Here is a 16504-nt window from a genome sequence, read left to right as displayed (position 1 = left end):
CTCAAGCAAAGGTGTTCTTACCGGAGGACAAGCTCCGGACCCTACAGAACGAGGTCAGGTCCCTCAGGGACAACAAATCCTCGTCACTCAGGACCTGTATGCGGTCCCTGGGGTTGATGGTGTCGGCCTTCGAGTTTCACACGTGACCTCTTCAATCGGAGATCCTGGCCAGGTGGGACAGACTACCTCAGTCCTTGGACCTGAGAGCGTCTGAGTCGCCAAACCAGAATGGATCTCTTGTGGTGGCTTCAGTCCCCGGCGGTGTCGGACGGAAAATCCTTCCGGCCAATTTTGTGGACGGTAATGACCACGGATGCCAGCCTGTCAGGCTGGGGTGGCGTTCTGGGCAACCTGTCTGCCCAGGGCACCTGGTCAGAGGAGGAATCCTCCCTCCCAATCAACATTTTGGAATTGAGAGCGATCAGGCTGTGCCTGATCCACTGGTCGGATCATCTTCAGGGCCGTCCTGTACGGGTGCAGACGGACAATGCCACTGCGGTGGCTTACATCAATCACCAAGGGGGCACCAGGAGTGCCCGGGCGGCCCAGGAAGTGACCAGTATTCTGTCTTGGGCCGAGACTCATGTCCCGGCGTTATCGGCCGTTCACATTCCGGGTGTGGAGAATTGGCAGGCCGACTATCTGAGCCGCCAGACCCTGGACCAGCTTGAATGGTCCCTACACCCGGAGGTGTTTCAGATGCTGTGTGCGAAGTGGGGATCCCCGGATGTGGATCTGTTCGCGTCTCGACTAAACCACAAGGTGGAAAGGTTCGTGGCAAGAACGCGCGATCCTCTGGCAGACGCCTTGGATGCGTAGTGGTGCCTTGGCGTCAGTATCGACTGATCTATGCCTTTCCTCCGATTCAATTGTTGTCCAGGTTCCTTCGCAGGTTGGCCTCGGAACAATCACTGGTGATTCTGGTGGCACCGGACTGGCCTCGCCGGTCCTGGTGCACGGACATCGTTCACCTGGCTGTAGAGCCTCCGTGGCGGCTGCCAATGCGAGATCTGCTGTCCCAGGGACCGATCTTCCATCCTGCTTTACAGTCGCTGGCTTTAACAGCCTGGCTGTTGAAAGCCTGGTCCTGAGAGACAGGGATCTCTCCTCAGAGGTCATTCCTACTTTGATCAAGGCTAGAAAAGCCTCTTCTGGTAAAATTTATTACCGTACATGGAAAGCTTATTTTGCCTGGTGTGAGTCCAGGGGTTTCTCTCCTCATTCCTATTCGGTGGCGAGGGTGTTGGCTTTCCTTCAGACTGGTGTGGACCAGCGTCTTGCGTTGGCCAGGATTAAGGGCCAGGTCTCTGCACTGGCTATTCTTTTCCAGCGCCCTGTGGCGTCTTAATTCCTTGATTCGCACCTTTATTCAAGGTGTGCGTCACTTGGCTCCTCCTAGAAGGGAGCCTTTACCTCCATGGGACTTGAACTTGGTTCTGTCCGTGTTGCAGCGTTCCCCTTTTGAAAACATCAGGGAAATGTGACCTAATCCGTCCTTTTTGCCAAAGGTGGTTTCGGAATTCCACCTGAATGAGGACAATGTTTTGCCTTCACTTTGTGCGAACCCTAAGAATCCAAAGGAGGTTGCCTTGCATTCCTTGGATGTTGTCCGGACGATCAGGGTTTACCTGTCGTCGACTGAATCCTTTCAAAAATCGGATTCTCTTTGTCTTTCCTGAGGGACCTCGGAAGGGTATGGCTGTGTCTGCAGCAACCATTGGCAAATGGATCAGACAGACCATTGTACAGGCTTATTCGTTGCAAGAACGGGTTCCTCCCTTCCCAGTCAAGGCACACTCTACCAGATCGGTGAGTACGTCCTGGGCCCTCCGGCATCAGGCCTCAGTGGCCCAGGTGTGCAAGGCTGCGACTTGGTCGTCGGTGCACACCTTTTCCAAATTCTATAAAATTGATGTTCTGGCGTCAGCTGATGCCCTCCTTTGGCCGCAAAGTTCTCTGTGCGGCAGTGCCATAGGGAACCCTGGGTTGTACGGGTCCCTGGCTGTCGGGGTTGTTTTTTCCCCTTGGTTATTTGTTTTCCTGGGTTGTTGCTCATGTTGAGCCCTTTCTTGTTACCCAGAAGGTCACCTTTCTGTGCATGTAAGGTTCCTTTCTCTGTCGGTACTGCGTTGCTTTTCTCGCGGTTGCGTTGCCCACCCCTCATGTCTACACTGCTTTGGGACATCCCCATAAGTGAAGACTGTGTGAATGGGCGGCGACTGTCGGAGGACGTAAGAGAAAACTGAATTTTTGTAAAATCTTACCGTAAAATTCCTTTCTCTGAGTCCTCCGACAGTCGCCGCCCCGCCCCTCTTTTGGGGTTTTTTATACACTATCACTGCTTGCGACCAAACTGAATTGGGATGGCTATTGCAGGGGGGTATTGGACTAGGACAGCCCCCATGGGTGTGACTATGTAGATGTATTGTTCTTTTACAAGTCTTATGCCTAAACTCCTGTGGAGACGAAGTCAATACCCCCATAAATAAAGACTGTGTGAATGGGCGACGACTTCGGAGGACTCGGAGAAAGGAATTTTACGGTAAGATTTTACAAAAATTCTGTTTTTTGCATTAGTTGTTGGGAGCCGGCAACCAGTGACTCATCCCGGATGTCATGGAGAAGTCACTGGCTGTTAAGATGCTGGTTGGTGGCATCTCCTAACAACCAAAGCAAAAATGGACTGTTGGTCCGTTTTACATCCATTTTGGTCCGCTTATGTTTTTTAAACATGTAAGAATGTATATCCCAGCTAAATGAAAGATTGGAGGTGGTTTGCCAACATCCCTGGGCTGAACAAGCAAAGTGGGGGGTCCCCCTAGGGTTGGGACTTTACCGGCAAACACACTTCCACGATATGTAAAAGTTAAATAATTTTATTAACAAAAGATAAAATAGATCATACATTGATCTAAGTTGTAGCATAGATATGTACAGAAAACATAGATTATATGGTATTCAAAGCATAGGTGTAAACAAAATTATTGAAAAAGATATAGTGATGCATATACTCGAAGGTATATGTAGGTTACTTGAAGGAAATCCTCCCACCCGACGCGTTTCAGGCACACAGGCCTTTCCTCAGGGGTCTGAAAGTGGGGAGGTTTTTTGATTTCCTATATAACATAATAGATATTATATAAATTAGTTATATGGAGTATTGCGTCAATTTCAATATAGATAGATCTCAAACATTCAATGTTATACCTATAGAAAAGTTTAGGATAAGGAAGTTTCTTATACCTGTGAGTATGTAGAAGGTGTGACAAGTGAGTCACTGCTGCTAAAAGAAAGAAAGAAGGGAAGAGGGTTCCGCTGTGTCGAGTGTCGATGTACCGCACCTCTTGGTCCCCGGAGGTGTGAGTCTTTCCAGGTGTGGCCCCAGCGAGGATGCTCAAAAGAAGGGGTCCGCAGTTTGTCTCTGTGTGGACGTATATATAGGAAGGTTGATCGTTTTAGTAAACTCAGAGAAATAGGTAATGTAATTTTAAAATGACTGCGGTGGTACAAAAGAAGGGGTGAGAAAATCACCTTATGGCAATTGTCGCAGCATATATATTGTTGAGAATATGCCTGTTGTGCTGAAGTTCGAGGAATGGTTGGTTTAATCTTCTGAAAGAAACACACATATACGTATATACATATGTATGTATACATCCGCATGTATATATGTATGCTATTTGTTTGGGACTGGGTCGTATCAAAAATTTAATCAAGGAGAATATATATGTTTTCATACCTTAGTTTGTTGGTATATATGTTCCGGAGAGGTTTAGTGATAGGAGATGTATTGTTGGTTCTCCGTCAATAACGAGGGGAAAGTGTGGTCCCTGGGTGAATATTTAGATGGAAGCACATTAGATAAAGGGAGGAGGAATAGAGAGTATTTATATTTGTAAATATTGATTAGGATATACCTAAGTAAATTCAGTCAGTCCATATTTGGTTCTCCCCTCTATGTTGCTGAAAAATGCATCTAGGGACCAAACATATGACATCTATGTAGCATACAATGAGATGATGAGGGGTAGACAAGGAGGGGGGGAAAAAAAAAAAGTGAGGTTTAGGAAGTTCCAGGGGTGAGTCTGGATGGTAAAGTACCTGGTGTTAGGGATGGTGATGAATATTCAGGCTGGATTCCGTTGTCTTGTGGTATCCCTGAAATGGTATGTTACCTATTAGGATCATCTAGTAATAGTAGTAATAAGGATGGCTTGAAGGAGTGGTAAGGTTCCGGATGTTTACCTGGGGTTCAGGGGGTCCTCTGTGCGATCACGGCAGCGGGTGCTATGGTAAGCATCCGCCGCTGTTTAAATGTCGGTAAGGGACGCCGGGGCATGCGCAGTGCAAGCCGCAGGCACGCTGTTGCGTCCTTTGTGCGGCCAATGGCATCCCCCGCCGATGGAACGCAGGACACGCCCCCGGATGCGGAAGCGCGGCCTGCGTTCCAACGGCACCGACGCAATGATTGGTCCCAGCGTTGCGGGCGGGGATGATGTCTTCGCCCGTCGTCCGTAGGCGGGGCCAAAGTCCGGGGGAGGCCCGCATGGAGAATGCGTCTCCCCCCGGGTGCGCCGGGTGGGGCCACGAAGGGAAGAACAGCCCCAGGGGATGGAGAGATGAGAAGGGGCGGGGCCGACCTCGACATCTGGGAACAAGTGGACAAAGCAAGGAAGTGGTAGCTGGAAAGGAGGGGAGTGTGTGAGGGAATGAAGGAGAGAAGGAGGGGGGACAGAGGAGGAGAGATATGAATCTAGGATGGGGTGAAGAATGTTATAGAATGTTAGAAAGGTATTTCCATACTTAAAGTATCATACATTGGTCCATATAGAGTAATATGAGGCAATATCTAGCAAGACTAGAGGCTTATAACTGTATATATATATATACCGAGAAGAATATATACTTAAAAAAGCTTATTAGTAGTTAGGTTATTGTCAAAAGAGATATTGATCTATACATTCAATATTAAATAAACAAAACAGAACAAAACAAAATATATCTTCAAAGATCTATGTATATACTGTAATTGTATATATAAAGTAGCCACATATGTCTATATCCTCTGGTACAACGGTATGGAAAAAATGAATAGAGAGAAGGAATTGTGGTGTAAAACCTGAGAACAGGAACCTCTACTGGTCTGGGAACAGCAGGCCTAGTTAGTACGAGAAGGAGCAATGGACAGGTCATATAAATATTCATATTAAGATGATCATATAAGTTACATCATTTTTTATTTTACACTGAAAAAAATATATATAATATAAAATAATAATAATGACGACTGAGGAGAAAAGATGGGGTGGGCTGGGTTTACTTTTCCCAACCTCCGGAAGAGAACCCTTCCAAGAAGGGTCTATAGCTGAGGGAGTCGTTAAGGCCTGGGGGTGAAGTGGCGTTAAGTTCCACTATCCAGCGTGTTTCACGCTGTAATAGTGTTTTGTTCCAGTCTCCCCCTCTTGTGTTTGGGTGTATTCTATCTAAGATGATGAATTGAATCGCAGGGAAATGGCCATGGTGGAAATCTCTAACGTGTCTGCCTAGTGGAAGATCGGGGTTGGCCGTCTTCATGCTTAAAATATGTCGATAAGCTCTATTGTGGAACTCGAGTTTGGTTTTACCGACATAGTACCCGCCACATGGGCATAGTAGTAGATATACTACCCCAGCGGTTTTGCAGTTGGCATAATGTCGTGGTAGGTATTGTTTGCCATTGGGTAGGGTAATATTGGGGGTAGTGCACATATATTGACAATAAGTGCATCCACCACAGCGGAAGGTTCCTGGTCTTTTACAGGGGTCTCGTCTAGATTTACCTGTATACTCGCTATGGACTAGCATGTCCTTTAGTGATTTTGTTTTTCTAAAGGTGATTGCCGGTTATTGTTGTATGTGTTGATTGAGCGTGGGGTCAATTGTCAATAGGTGCCAGTATTTGTTAATAATTTTCTTGACTGTGGCATGCTGTTTGGTGTATTTTGTAATAATACGGATGGTATCTGTCTTTGCTGTTGTTTGTTTTTGTGGCTTAGGAAATAGTAGGTCTGATCTGTTTTTTGCCGCGGCCCGTTTAAAGGCTCTTTTTAGGCATGTGTTAGAGTATCCTCGTGTACGGAGTCTCTCTCTTAGTTTATTGGCCTCAATTTGGAATGTTTCATTGTCTGAGCAATTACGGCGAGTTCTAAGGTACTGACTGTAGGGGATGGATTTGAGAAGGGGGGCTGTGTGTGAACTGGTAGCATGTAATATTGTATTCCCGGCAGTGGGTTTGCGGTATATGGAGCTAGTAAGTAAGCCTTCGGCATTTTTTTCAATGGTTACATCAAGGAAATTTATTGTCTGTTGGTGATATGTCATAGTGAATGATAAATTAAAGTTGTTTGTATTCATGCGTGTTATGCAATCGTGTAATAGATCCAGGGATCCCGTCCATATGATGAACACATCATCTATATATCTATACCAGGATAAGATATGGTCTGTGAAGGATGCAAGTGTAGGATCTAGTAGAAATGAACGTTCCCATTCCCCCAGGTACAAGTTGGCATAGGATGGGGCGCAGCCTGTTCCCATTGCCACGCCTTGTACCTGGAGGAAGTGGGAACCGTTGAAGGAAAAGGCATTATGTGTCAGAATATACTCTAAGGCTTGGATGAGGAAGTCATTGAAGGGGGTGGGTGTGGGATTGGATTGTTGGAGGACACGTCGGATACCCGCTATTCCTTGTGCATGTGGAATGGAGCTGTATAGAGCCTCTACATCCACTGCTACTAAGAAGGCTTCCGGAGGTACGACCAGACCTTCAATTATTTGCAGAAGGTGAATGGTATCCTTTACATATGACGAAAGGTCTTCTACGTACGGTCTCAGTTTCTCGTCGATGAGTTTGCTTAGATTCTCAGAGATACTACCTCTGCCTGATACAATGGGTCTTCCTGGTGGGTTTTCTAGATTTTTATGTACCTTCGGTAGGCTGTAAAATGTAGGGATTTTGGGGTGACTTATACGGATATATTCCCAGCATTCTTTGTCTATGGTGTTGTAGTAATATGCTGTGTCTACTAGTGAGTAGAACTCCTGGTGATATTTGTCAATGGTAGATTTAGTAATCGGTCTGTACCAGTCGTAGTTTTGTAGAATTTTGTTGCACATTGATGTATATTGGTTATTGTGCATAATCACAATGTTGCCCCCTTTGTCGGAGGGTTTAATCGTGAGTTCTGATTGTTGTAGTAAAGTGTCTAGTGCTTTTTTCTCTGAAGGTGAGAAATTGGAGCTTAATTTAGATGCTTTGAGTTTTTTGATATCTTGAGTAGTCATGGTTAGGAAGGCATTGAGATTGGGGTTGAGGGAGGGGGAGGGGAACTTATCCGATTTCTTCTTAAGTGTTGTTGTGTTGGTTGTATTTGTTGGTGATGAGTCTACGTGTGCGTTTAGGAGAGATTCTAGGTCGATCTTGTCAATCAGATCCAGACCTTCCTGTTCCTCTAGTAATGACATCAATGTGTCTAGGGCTAGATTTTCTGCTGGCATTTTTTCTTTGGGTTTAGTATAGAAGCTTTTTAATAAAAGTTTCCTAGCAAAGATTTGGAGGTCTTTTATAACTTCAAAATTATCAGTGCTCGAGTCAGGGCAGAAGCTTAGGCCCTTGGTAAGGAGGTTTAATTGATCTTCGGTTAAGGTGTAGTCGGAGAGATTAATGATGTTCATAAAGTTAGTTATAGGTTCAGGGCTTAGTGTATGTCATGTTTGATGTGAAGGTGCTTGGGGAAGTGTGGAGGGTGGTCCTTCTAGTTCGTTCGAAGGAGTGATGGGGGGTGCTATGGTGCTCGTGGTTTTAAAGATGGGTGCTGTGGTCGGTCTACTGGTGCCGTTGCGTAAGGTACCTGTATTGCGTGAGGAGGGCGTCCCTGTCGGTGCGCGTGGGAGTGATTGTGAAGGGGCGTGCGATTCGGTGATGTGCTTCTTGACATGTTGGTCCTCGTTGTCTTGAGGGGTCCTCTTCGTTTTTTGCTTTCTGTTTCCGTGTGATTGCTGTGAGGATGAAGAAATAGAGGAGTTAATGGATGAATCTGAACCGTGAAAATATTTCCTGTCTCTAGTATTACGAGTTTGGGGTATTGTTTTCTGCCATTTGTAGGCTTTTTGTTTATCTAATGTGCTTCCATCTAAATATTCACCCAGGACCCTGTTGTGCGGGATATCAGGGCTAAACTGAAGGCATGGGAGAACCTTCCTCTGTCCCTGCTGGGGCGGGTGAACCTGGTGAAAATGAAAATCCTCCCCAAACTGACGTATCTCTTCCGCCACTCACCACAGTGGATCCCCAAAGCTTTTTTTGCTAATCTCAATAAGCTCTTCTCCTCCTTCTTGTGGGGCTCCCGCCCTCCCAGGTACAAATTCTCCACGCTTATGAGACCTCAGTCTCAGGGGGGTCTCGCCTTCCCAGATTGCCACAAATATTTTTTGGCCTCCCAACTGGTCACTGCGGTGTGGTGGTTGTCTCCTGACGCCTCCAACTCCGCGGTGGTGACGGAGGCTGCGGTGCTGGGGTCAGTGGAGGCGTTGACACACTTGCTTTTCAGGGGTCTCCGGGCTCCATATCCTTTGACTTCCTCCATGCGGACGACGATTAGAGCCTGGCGCCAGGGCCTGGCCCTGGAGGCCTACCCCGACACCGCAGTCTCCCCCAATGCACCACTGTGGATCAATCCTACCTTACCTCACCTCTACTCTCTGCCGGATCCGGCCGCCTGGACCAAGTTTGGTATTAAAAGGGTCTCGGACCTATCCTCAGACCTTTCCCTTCCCACATTCTCCCGCCTCCTTGAATCTCACGGGTTGCCCTCATCCCACTTGTTTCGCTACCTGCAGTTGTCCCATGCCTTCAGGGCCCAGTTTCCGCAGGGGGGGGGGGGCGGTGCAGTCGGACTTGGAGCGGGTTCTCCGGTTTGACTGTTCTGACCGAGCGGCTTCCGTTCTGCATGCTCACCTCCTTCGGGTGTTCTCTCCGGAGCTCACGGGCCTCCGGGAGCGTTGGACCCGGGATGTTCCGGAGTTGGATGCGGAGGACTGGCAGCAGATGTGGGACTCCCCGTTCAAGATCTTGATCTCACTCAGGGACCGTATGGTACAATATAAGATTGCACATCGGGCGTATCTTACCCCTCATCGCCTGCATAAGATTCATGGCTCTAACTCCCCGGAGTGCTGGCGCTGTGGCAGCACCCCTGGGGACTTTATTCACATCTTTTGGACATGCCCGGCCCTGGCGGACTATTGGTCGCGGGTGTTCGCAGCGGCCAGAGGAATATTGCAGATATCGATCAACCCCACTCCGCGGTTGGCCCTCCTGGGCCTGCTGGATGATCTGCTACCCCGGGTGGCGGACCGCACTCTCCTGGGTCTCATACTATTCTACGCCAGGAAAAATGTTGTTCTTCACTGGAGACAGCGGTCCCCCCCCCCGCTTCGGCGGTGGAGGGCGCTGGTGGATTCAGTTATACCATTGTATAAGGATACGTATACTCACAGAGGTTGCCCCAAGAAGCATGATAGGGTCTGGGCCAAGTGGCTGGCGGACTCCGCAATCCCGATCCTGGCTGACTGCCTGGGTGGGGATGCCCCGGCCGATGGCTAGTTGCCAGGGGGACACGGCGGGGTCCCCTCGTTTGGAGCATGGTGGGTCCCCTGTATTGGTGTATAATTTGTTGTACCTTAACGTGTATTTATTACGTTATGACTGCTGTTTCGGTGATTGCTTGCTCCTGCGTGGGCGCCCCCCTCTGAATGTATTTCTGTTTCCAGCGCATGCCGTGTGTGGCGAGGCTGGTTGGTGGACCTATTGTACCAGTGTTTGTCTATGTGTTGTTAACTTGTTTAAAACAATAAAAAGATTTTCAAAAAAAAAAAAAAAATATTCACCCAGGGACCACACTTTCCCCTCGTTATTGACGGAGAACCAACAATACATCTCCTATCACTAAACCTCTCCGGAACATATATACCAACAAACTAAGGTATGAAAACATATATATTCTCCTTGATTAAATTTTTGATACGACCCAGTCCCAAACAAATAGCATACATATATACATGCGGATGTATACATACATATGTATATACGTATATGTGTGTTTCTTTCAGAAGATTAAACCAACCATTCCTCGAACTTCAGCACAACAGGCATATTCTCAACAATATATATGCTGCGACAATTGCCATAAGGTGATTTTCTCACCCCTTCTTTTGTACCACCGCAGTCATTTTAAAATTACATTACCTATTTCTCTGAGTTTACTAAAACGATCAACCTTCCTATATATACGTCCACACAGAGACAAACTGCGGACCCCTTCTTTTGAGCATCCTCGCTGGGGCCACACCTGGAAAGACTCACACCTCCGGGGACCAAGAGGTGCGGTACATCGACACTCGACACAGCGGAACCCTCTTCCCTTCTTTCTTTCTTTTAGCAGCAGTGACTCACTTGTCACACCTTCTACATACTCACAGGTATAAGAAACTTCCTTATCCTAAACTTTTCTATAGGTATAACATTGAATGTTTGAGATCTATCTATATTGAAATTGACGCAATACTCCATATAACTAATTTATATAATATCTATTATGTTATATAGGAAATCAAAAAACCTCCCCACTTTCAGACCCCTGAGGAAAGGCCTGTGTGCCTGAAACGCGTCGGGTGGGAGGATTTCCTTCAAGTAACCTACATATACCTTCGAGTATATGCATCACTATATCTTTTTCAATCATTTTGTTTACACCTATGCTTTGAATACCATATAATCTATGTTTTCTGTACATATCTATGCTACAACTTAGATCAATGTATGATCTATTTTATCTTTTGTTAATAAAATTATTTAACTTTTACATATCGTGGAAGTGTGTTTGCCGGTAAAGTCCCAACCCTAGGGGGACCCCCCCACTTTGCATGTTTTTTAAACAGAACAAAAATAGAGACTTGGACTTTGAATGAACGCAGATGTAAACAGATGATTATCTGTTTGCCCATAGGAATGCATTGCTGTCGCTTTTTTCATCTGTCAACGGATAAATAAAGAATGGACATACAGAAATCCCATGTGAAAGAATCCTAAGGAATATGCTTCTGTTTTACTGTCAGTCAAAAACTGGCTTATTGGATAATGGGTTTTTGCTTTGTTTTGGCTGAATGAGTTCAATTTTTACAATCAGTGATACAGTGGTTGGTATCCTTGCTATATCTAATGAGAGACATTTTATTTTAGGTGTTGCATTTAATGAACAAAATGAATCTTCCAGCTCCTTTTGGACGTCTCACTGCACAGCCTCCTTTGGTGAGCAGATATTTGTATCATACATGTTTTACAGCACTTGAACTAAAATAAAAAAGATTATATATGATCAAAATTGGGGGAAAATGTATGTGCACTTGATTGTTTTTGAATTAATGCAATCTTCATTTCTTAACGTTTTGATGGAATTTTTGCTGTGGCTATACCATTCTAATAGAACCGTGTTTTCCAACCAACAAGACACTTGCTTTTCAATAACCAAGACACTTTAACAAAAAAAACTTTGGTGGAAAACACAATGATCAAAATTGGAGAACCATAATGACTGTAGCATGGAGAAAGAATACAACTAAGTTTACAACAATGAACAATTTGTAGGAAGTGTACGGGCTCTTGCTTTGAATGACTTCAGCACATCTGCGGCCACAGGACATTACTAGTCTATCACACTGCTTTGGTGTGATTTTTATTCCACTCTTCCAGTCCCTTCCACAGTTCGGTGACTGTAGTGGGTTTCTTGGCCATAACTTTGCCAAGGATTTTCCAGAGATTTTCTGTTGGGTTTAGATCAGGACTCTGGTCTGGCCATTTAATTATTTTCAATGTTTTCAGCTTTAAGGAACTGCTTTACCAGTTTTGCTGTGTGACAGGGTGTATTGTCATGTATAGAAATTGCTGCCGGATTGGGTGATGAACGCAGAGAAGAAGGTTCTGATTAACATTTACATTCACTCTGCCGTGTAGCTGTATAAGAGACCAAAATCCTGCTGCAGGAAACATCCACCATACCATGACGGGCTCCCTGTCCACCTTTCAAGGACTTCTTTACACACTTTGGGTTCAGTCTTTCCCCAGTTTGACAACGAACCTTGTTTCCCATCGGACCCAAATAAGTTTAAACTTGCTTTCATCACTAAAGTGAACTTTGGACCAGTTCTTCTCTGTCCATACAGCATGCTCCTCAGCAAAGTTTAGTCTAGCTTTTTTTATTCTTTCTGCTAATGAGGTTTGGTCACTGCAGAGTGGGATTTCAGTCCAAATGTAAACGTCGAGACACTGTATGACGAGACAGATCCTTACTCTGGTCAGTATGAACTGGCAAGCAGCTGCAGTGTTGAACCGATTGCCCATTGAGTTTCTCTGCATTTATCTTGTCCTCTCTTGCATTTGTCTTTTGTGGAGGACCAGCCTTCTTGGAAGACTTGAATGAGTTTGTGACGTAAAGATGTAATCTTCTAGAAATCACAGACTTGAAATGACAAACTTCTCTTGCTATGGTTGAAAGGATCATCCCTTCATCTGGACAACCTGTTGCTGGAGGATTTCAGTCGCTTTAGAATGACTCACCATCTTGCAAAGTCAGTGAAAACTGGAAAGTTAGGCTGCCAGTTAAATAGGGTTTGTCATAAAATTAAAGAAATTAGCCCAAGATTAACACCAATAACTGGGAGGTATCTGAAAGTGTTCTCTAATTTTCATCAGCGTTCTTTTTCAAATCTCATTGAAGTTTTTTATTCTGTGCTTCAAAATATATGTAACTCATGAAATATGCTTAACAAAACTGCTCTCTTACTTCTGTTTTACATCCTTTCAAATAGGACTAAGCAGTGACTTTGAAATTTAGGAACTTGTAGGTTGTTCTCGTGTGTATGTGTATGTATGTATGTATGTGTATGTATGTATGTGTGTATGTGTGTGTATATATATATATATATATATATATATACCGTGTGTGTATATATACAGGTCCTTCTCAAAAAATTAGCATATTGTGATAAAGTTCATTATTTTCTGTAATGTACTGATAAACATTAGACTTTCATATATTTTAGATTCATTACACACAACTGAAGTAGTGCAAGCCTTTTATTGTTTTAATATTGATGATTTTGGCATACAGCTCATGAAAACCCAAAATTCCTATCTCAAAAAATTACCATATCATGAAAAGGTTCTCTAAACGAACTATTAACCTAATCATCTGAATCAACTAATTAACTCTAAACACCTGCAAAAGATTCCTGAGGCTTTTAAAAACTCCCAGCCTGGTTCATTACTCAAAACCGCAATCATGGGTAAGACTGCCGACCTGACTGCTGTCCAGAAGGCCATCATTGACACCCTCAAGCAAGAGGGTAAGACACAGAAATTTCTGAACGAATAGGCTGTTCCCAGAGTGCTGTATCAAGGCACCTCAGTGGGAAGTCTGTGGGAAGGAAAAAGTGTGTCAGAAAACGCTTCACAACGAGAAGAGGTGACCGGACCCTAAGGAAGATTGTGGAGCAGGACCGATTCCAGACCTTGTGGGACCTGCGGAAGCAGTGGACTGAGTCTGGAGTAGAAACATCTAGAGCCACCGTGTACAGGCATGTGCAGGAAATGGGCTACAGGTGCCGCATTCCCCAGGCCAAGCCACTTTTGAACCAGAAACAGCTGCAGAAGCGCCTGACCTGGGCTACAGAGAAGCAGCACTGGACTGTTGCTCAGTGGTCCAAAGTACTTTTTTTGGATGAAAGCTAATTTTGCATGTCATTCGGAAATCAAGGTGCCAGAGTCTGGAGGAAGACTGGGGAGAGGAAAATGCCTGAAGTCCAGTGTCAAGTACCCACAGTCAGTGATGGTCTGTGGTGCCATGTCAGCTGCTGGTGTTGGTCCACTGTGTTTTATCAAGGGCAGGGTCAATGCAGCTAGCTATCAGGAGATTTTGGAGCACTTCATGCTTCCATCTGCTGAAAAGCTTTATGGAGATGAAGATTTCATTTTTTAGCATGACCTGGCACCTGCTCACAGTGCTAAAACCACTGGTAAATGGTTTACTGACCATGGTATTACTGTGCTCAATTGGCCTGCCAAATCTCCTGACCTGAACCCCATAGAGAATCTGTGGGATGTTGTGAAGAGAAAGTTGAGAGAAGCAAGACCCAACACTCTGGATGAGCTCAAGGCCGCTATCGAAGCATCCTGGGCCTCCATAAAACCTCAGCAGTGCCACAGGCTGATTGCCTCCATGCCACGCCGCATTGAAGCAGTCATTTCTGCAAAAGGATTCCCGACCAAGTATTGAGTGCATAACTGAACATAATTTTTTTTGAAGGTTGACTTTTTTTGTATTAAAAACACTTTTCTTTTATTGGTCGGATGAAATATGCTAATTTTTTGAGATAGGAATTTTGGGTTTTCATGAGCTGTATGCCAAAATCATCAATATTAAAACAATAAAAGGCTTGCACTACTTCAGCTGTGTGTAATGAATCTAAAATATATTAAAAAGTCTAATGTTTATCAGTACATTACAGAAAATAATGAACTTTATCACAATATGCTAATTTTTTTAGAAGGATCTGTATGTATGTATGTATATGTGTATGTGTATATATATATATATATTATGTATGTATGTGTGTGTATATGTATGTGTATATATATATATATATATATATATATAGTAGCAGAGCGTCCCAGAGAGAGCTGGGAAAAGTCCTGTTCGGGGTTTATACATCCCCAGGCACCTTTCATACACGTTTAGGGATCTCTGATCCATGATCCAGTTCAGATCTTGGTCCTCTCCCCCAGGCCAATTTAAACTCCCCTGAGACAGCCAGTGCTCTCTCAGCCTGGGAAATCAGACAACGTTTGTCTATGAGAGCAGAAGGTTGTTAAAACTGTCAGATTGTGTCTGTGGAAGCTGACAAGCTGTAGGCTTGCTCAGCCTGTAAGTGAGTGCCTGCATTGTGTACAATAAGTGCCGGGACACAGCTAGGTTTTTGTTTTGTTATTATTTCTCCTGCTTTTTTCTTTAAAGCACTGTACAGCACTTGGATATAGCACCAATAAACACTGCACTGTTTGTCACTACCGCACTGGATTTGGTATCTGTGCCTGAAAGACTGCTTTTTCCAGGGAGCTTTGCACCTGCTACCTGTTCCCCAGCTTACATATGGTGGAGGCCTGCGGGCAGTGGTAGTAAGTTACTACTTAAAGGGACAGTACCTGGAGTGACTGAACATGGAGGAAATTCTCAAACAGTTGGTTTTATCCAACACTGCACAGCAGCAAGCAAAAGCAGCGCAGCAGCAAGCAAACTCTTTGCTTCAACAACAGATTGGTGCTGATTGGTGCTGTACAAGAGCAAGCCCAGTTAATGTTTGAAAAACTGGCAAGTGCTGCAGAAACAAACAGAAAGGCGCTGGTTGAGGTGGTGCAGACACTTGCGCAAGAGTCTGCTGCTAAAACCGAAGGGGTTAGAGACAGCTCCTCAGCCATCTATGTGGGTCGCTTCCTGTCCAAGATGACTGCTAACAATGACCCAGAGGCCTTTCTGGTTAAGTTTTGAGAGAACCGCTGAAAGAGAAGGCTGGCCCAAAACCCAGTGGGCAGGATTGATCTCTGCTTTAGTGGGGAATCGCAGAAGGCCTTTTACAATTTGGAGTCCATGGATGCAGGACAGTATGAGAAGGTCGAGGAGGAAATCCTGGCGCATCTCAGTGTCACCTTGGCCGTTCAAGCCCAGCGGGTCAACAGCTGGTCCTTCCGAGATGAGAGGCCCCCAAGATCACAGATGTTTGACCTAATCCACCTGGCATGAAAATGGCTACAGTCGGAGTCCTTGTCTGGTCCACAAATAGTGGAGCGTGTGGTCATGGATTCGTTTCTGAGGTCATTACCAAATGCTCTGCAGAAGTGGGTGAGTCGAGGAGACCCGAAGTCGGCAGACAACCTGGTGGAGCTCGTTGAGAGGTACTATGCTGCAGAGAGCCTGGTCACCACCCTTACAGCCGCACAGACTTTCCACCCAAAGCTACGACCTCCCCAGGCAGCCGATAAGACTGTTCCAGGGGAAGTGGGTGGTCAGCATGGCAAGGAGACAGGGGGGAGGATTTTGGTGCCAGAGCTGAAGCTTGGTGTCCCAAACAAGGGAAGCCACTGCCTGTCGGCAAACTAAACTGGGGCAACATCAGGTGTTTCCCTTGCCAGGAACTGAGACATGTTGCAGCAAACTGTCCATTGACAGATGAACCCATGCAGTGTAACATATCTTAGAAGGCAGTCTGTTTGCTGCTGTTTCATGCGCTACTGCGTCAAGTGTAGGAAAACGCATATGCCAAATGACTGTTAATAGCCTATTACGGCCTTGCTGGACTCGGGAAGTCTGGTGACTTTGGTTAAAGCGGAAATTGAAAGCAGAGTTGAAACTGTGAA

At 45.3% G+C, this 16504-nt stretch overlaps 1 protein-coding gene across 1 annotated transcript in view; it reads left to right on the top strand.

Moving 5' to 3' along the window:
* Positions 1–16504, top strand: part of LOC309543664 (RNA-binding region-containing protein 3-like) — a 118366-nt gene that overhangs the window by 26781 nt on the left and 75081 nt on the right. Inside the window, exon 5 of the mRNA XM_082276117.1 lies at positions 11279–11347. Coding sequence (XP_082132243.1) covers positions 11279–11347 — 69 coding nt within the window. The remainder of the gene's footprint in view (positions 1–11278; positions 11348–16504) is intronic.

The sequence above is a fragment of the Pelophylax lessonae genome, assembly GCF_965119305.1.
Source record: "Pelophylax lessonae genome assembly, contig: HAP1_SCAFFOLD_283, whole genome shotgun sequence".
Classification (NCBI taxonomy): Eukaryota; Metazoa; Chordata; class Amphibia; order Anura; family Ranidae; genus Pelophylax; species Pelophylax lessonae.
The sequence above is the reverse complement of the archived record's forward strand: the minus strand, read 5'-3'. Positions and strand labels throughout refer to the sequence as shown.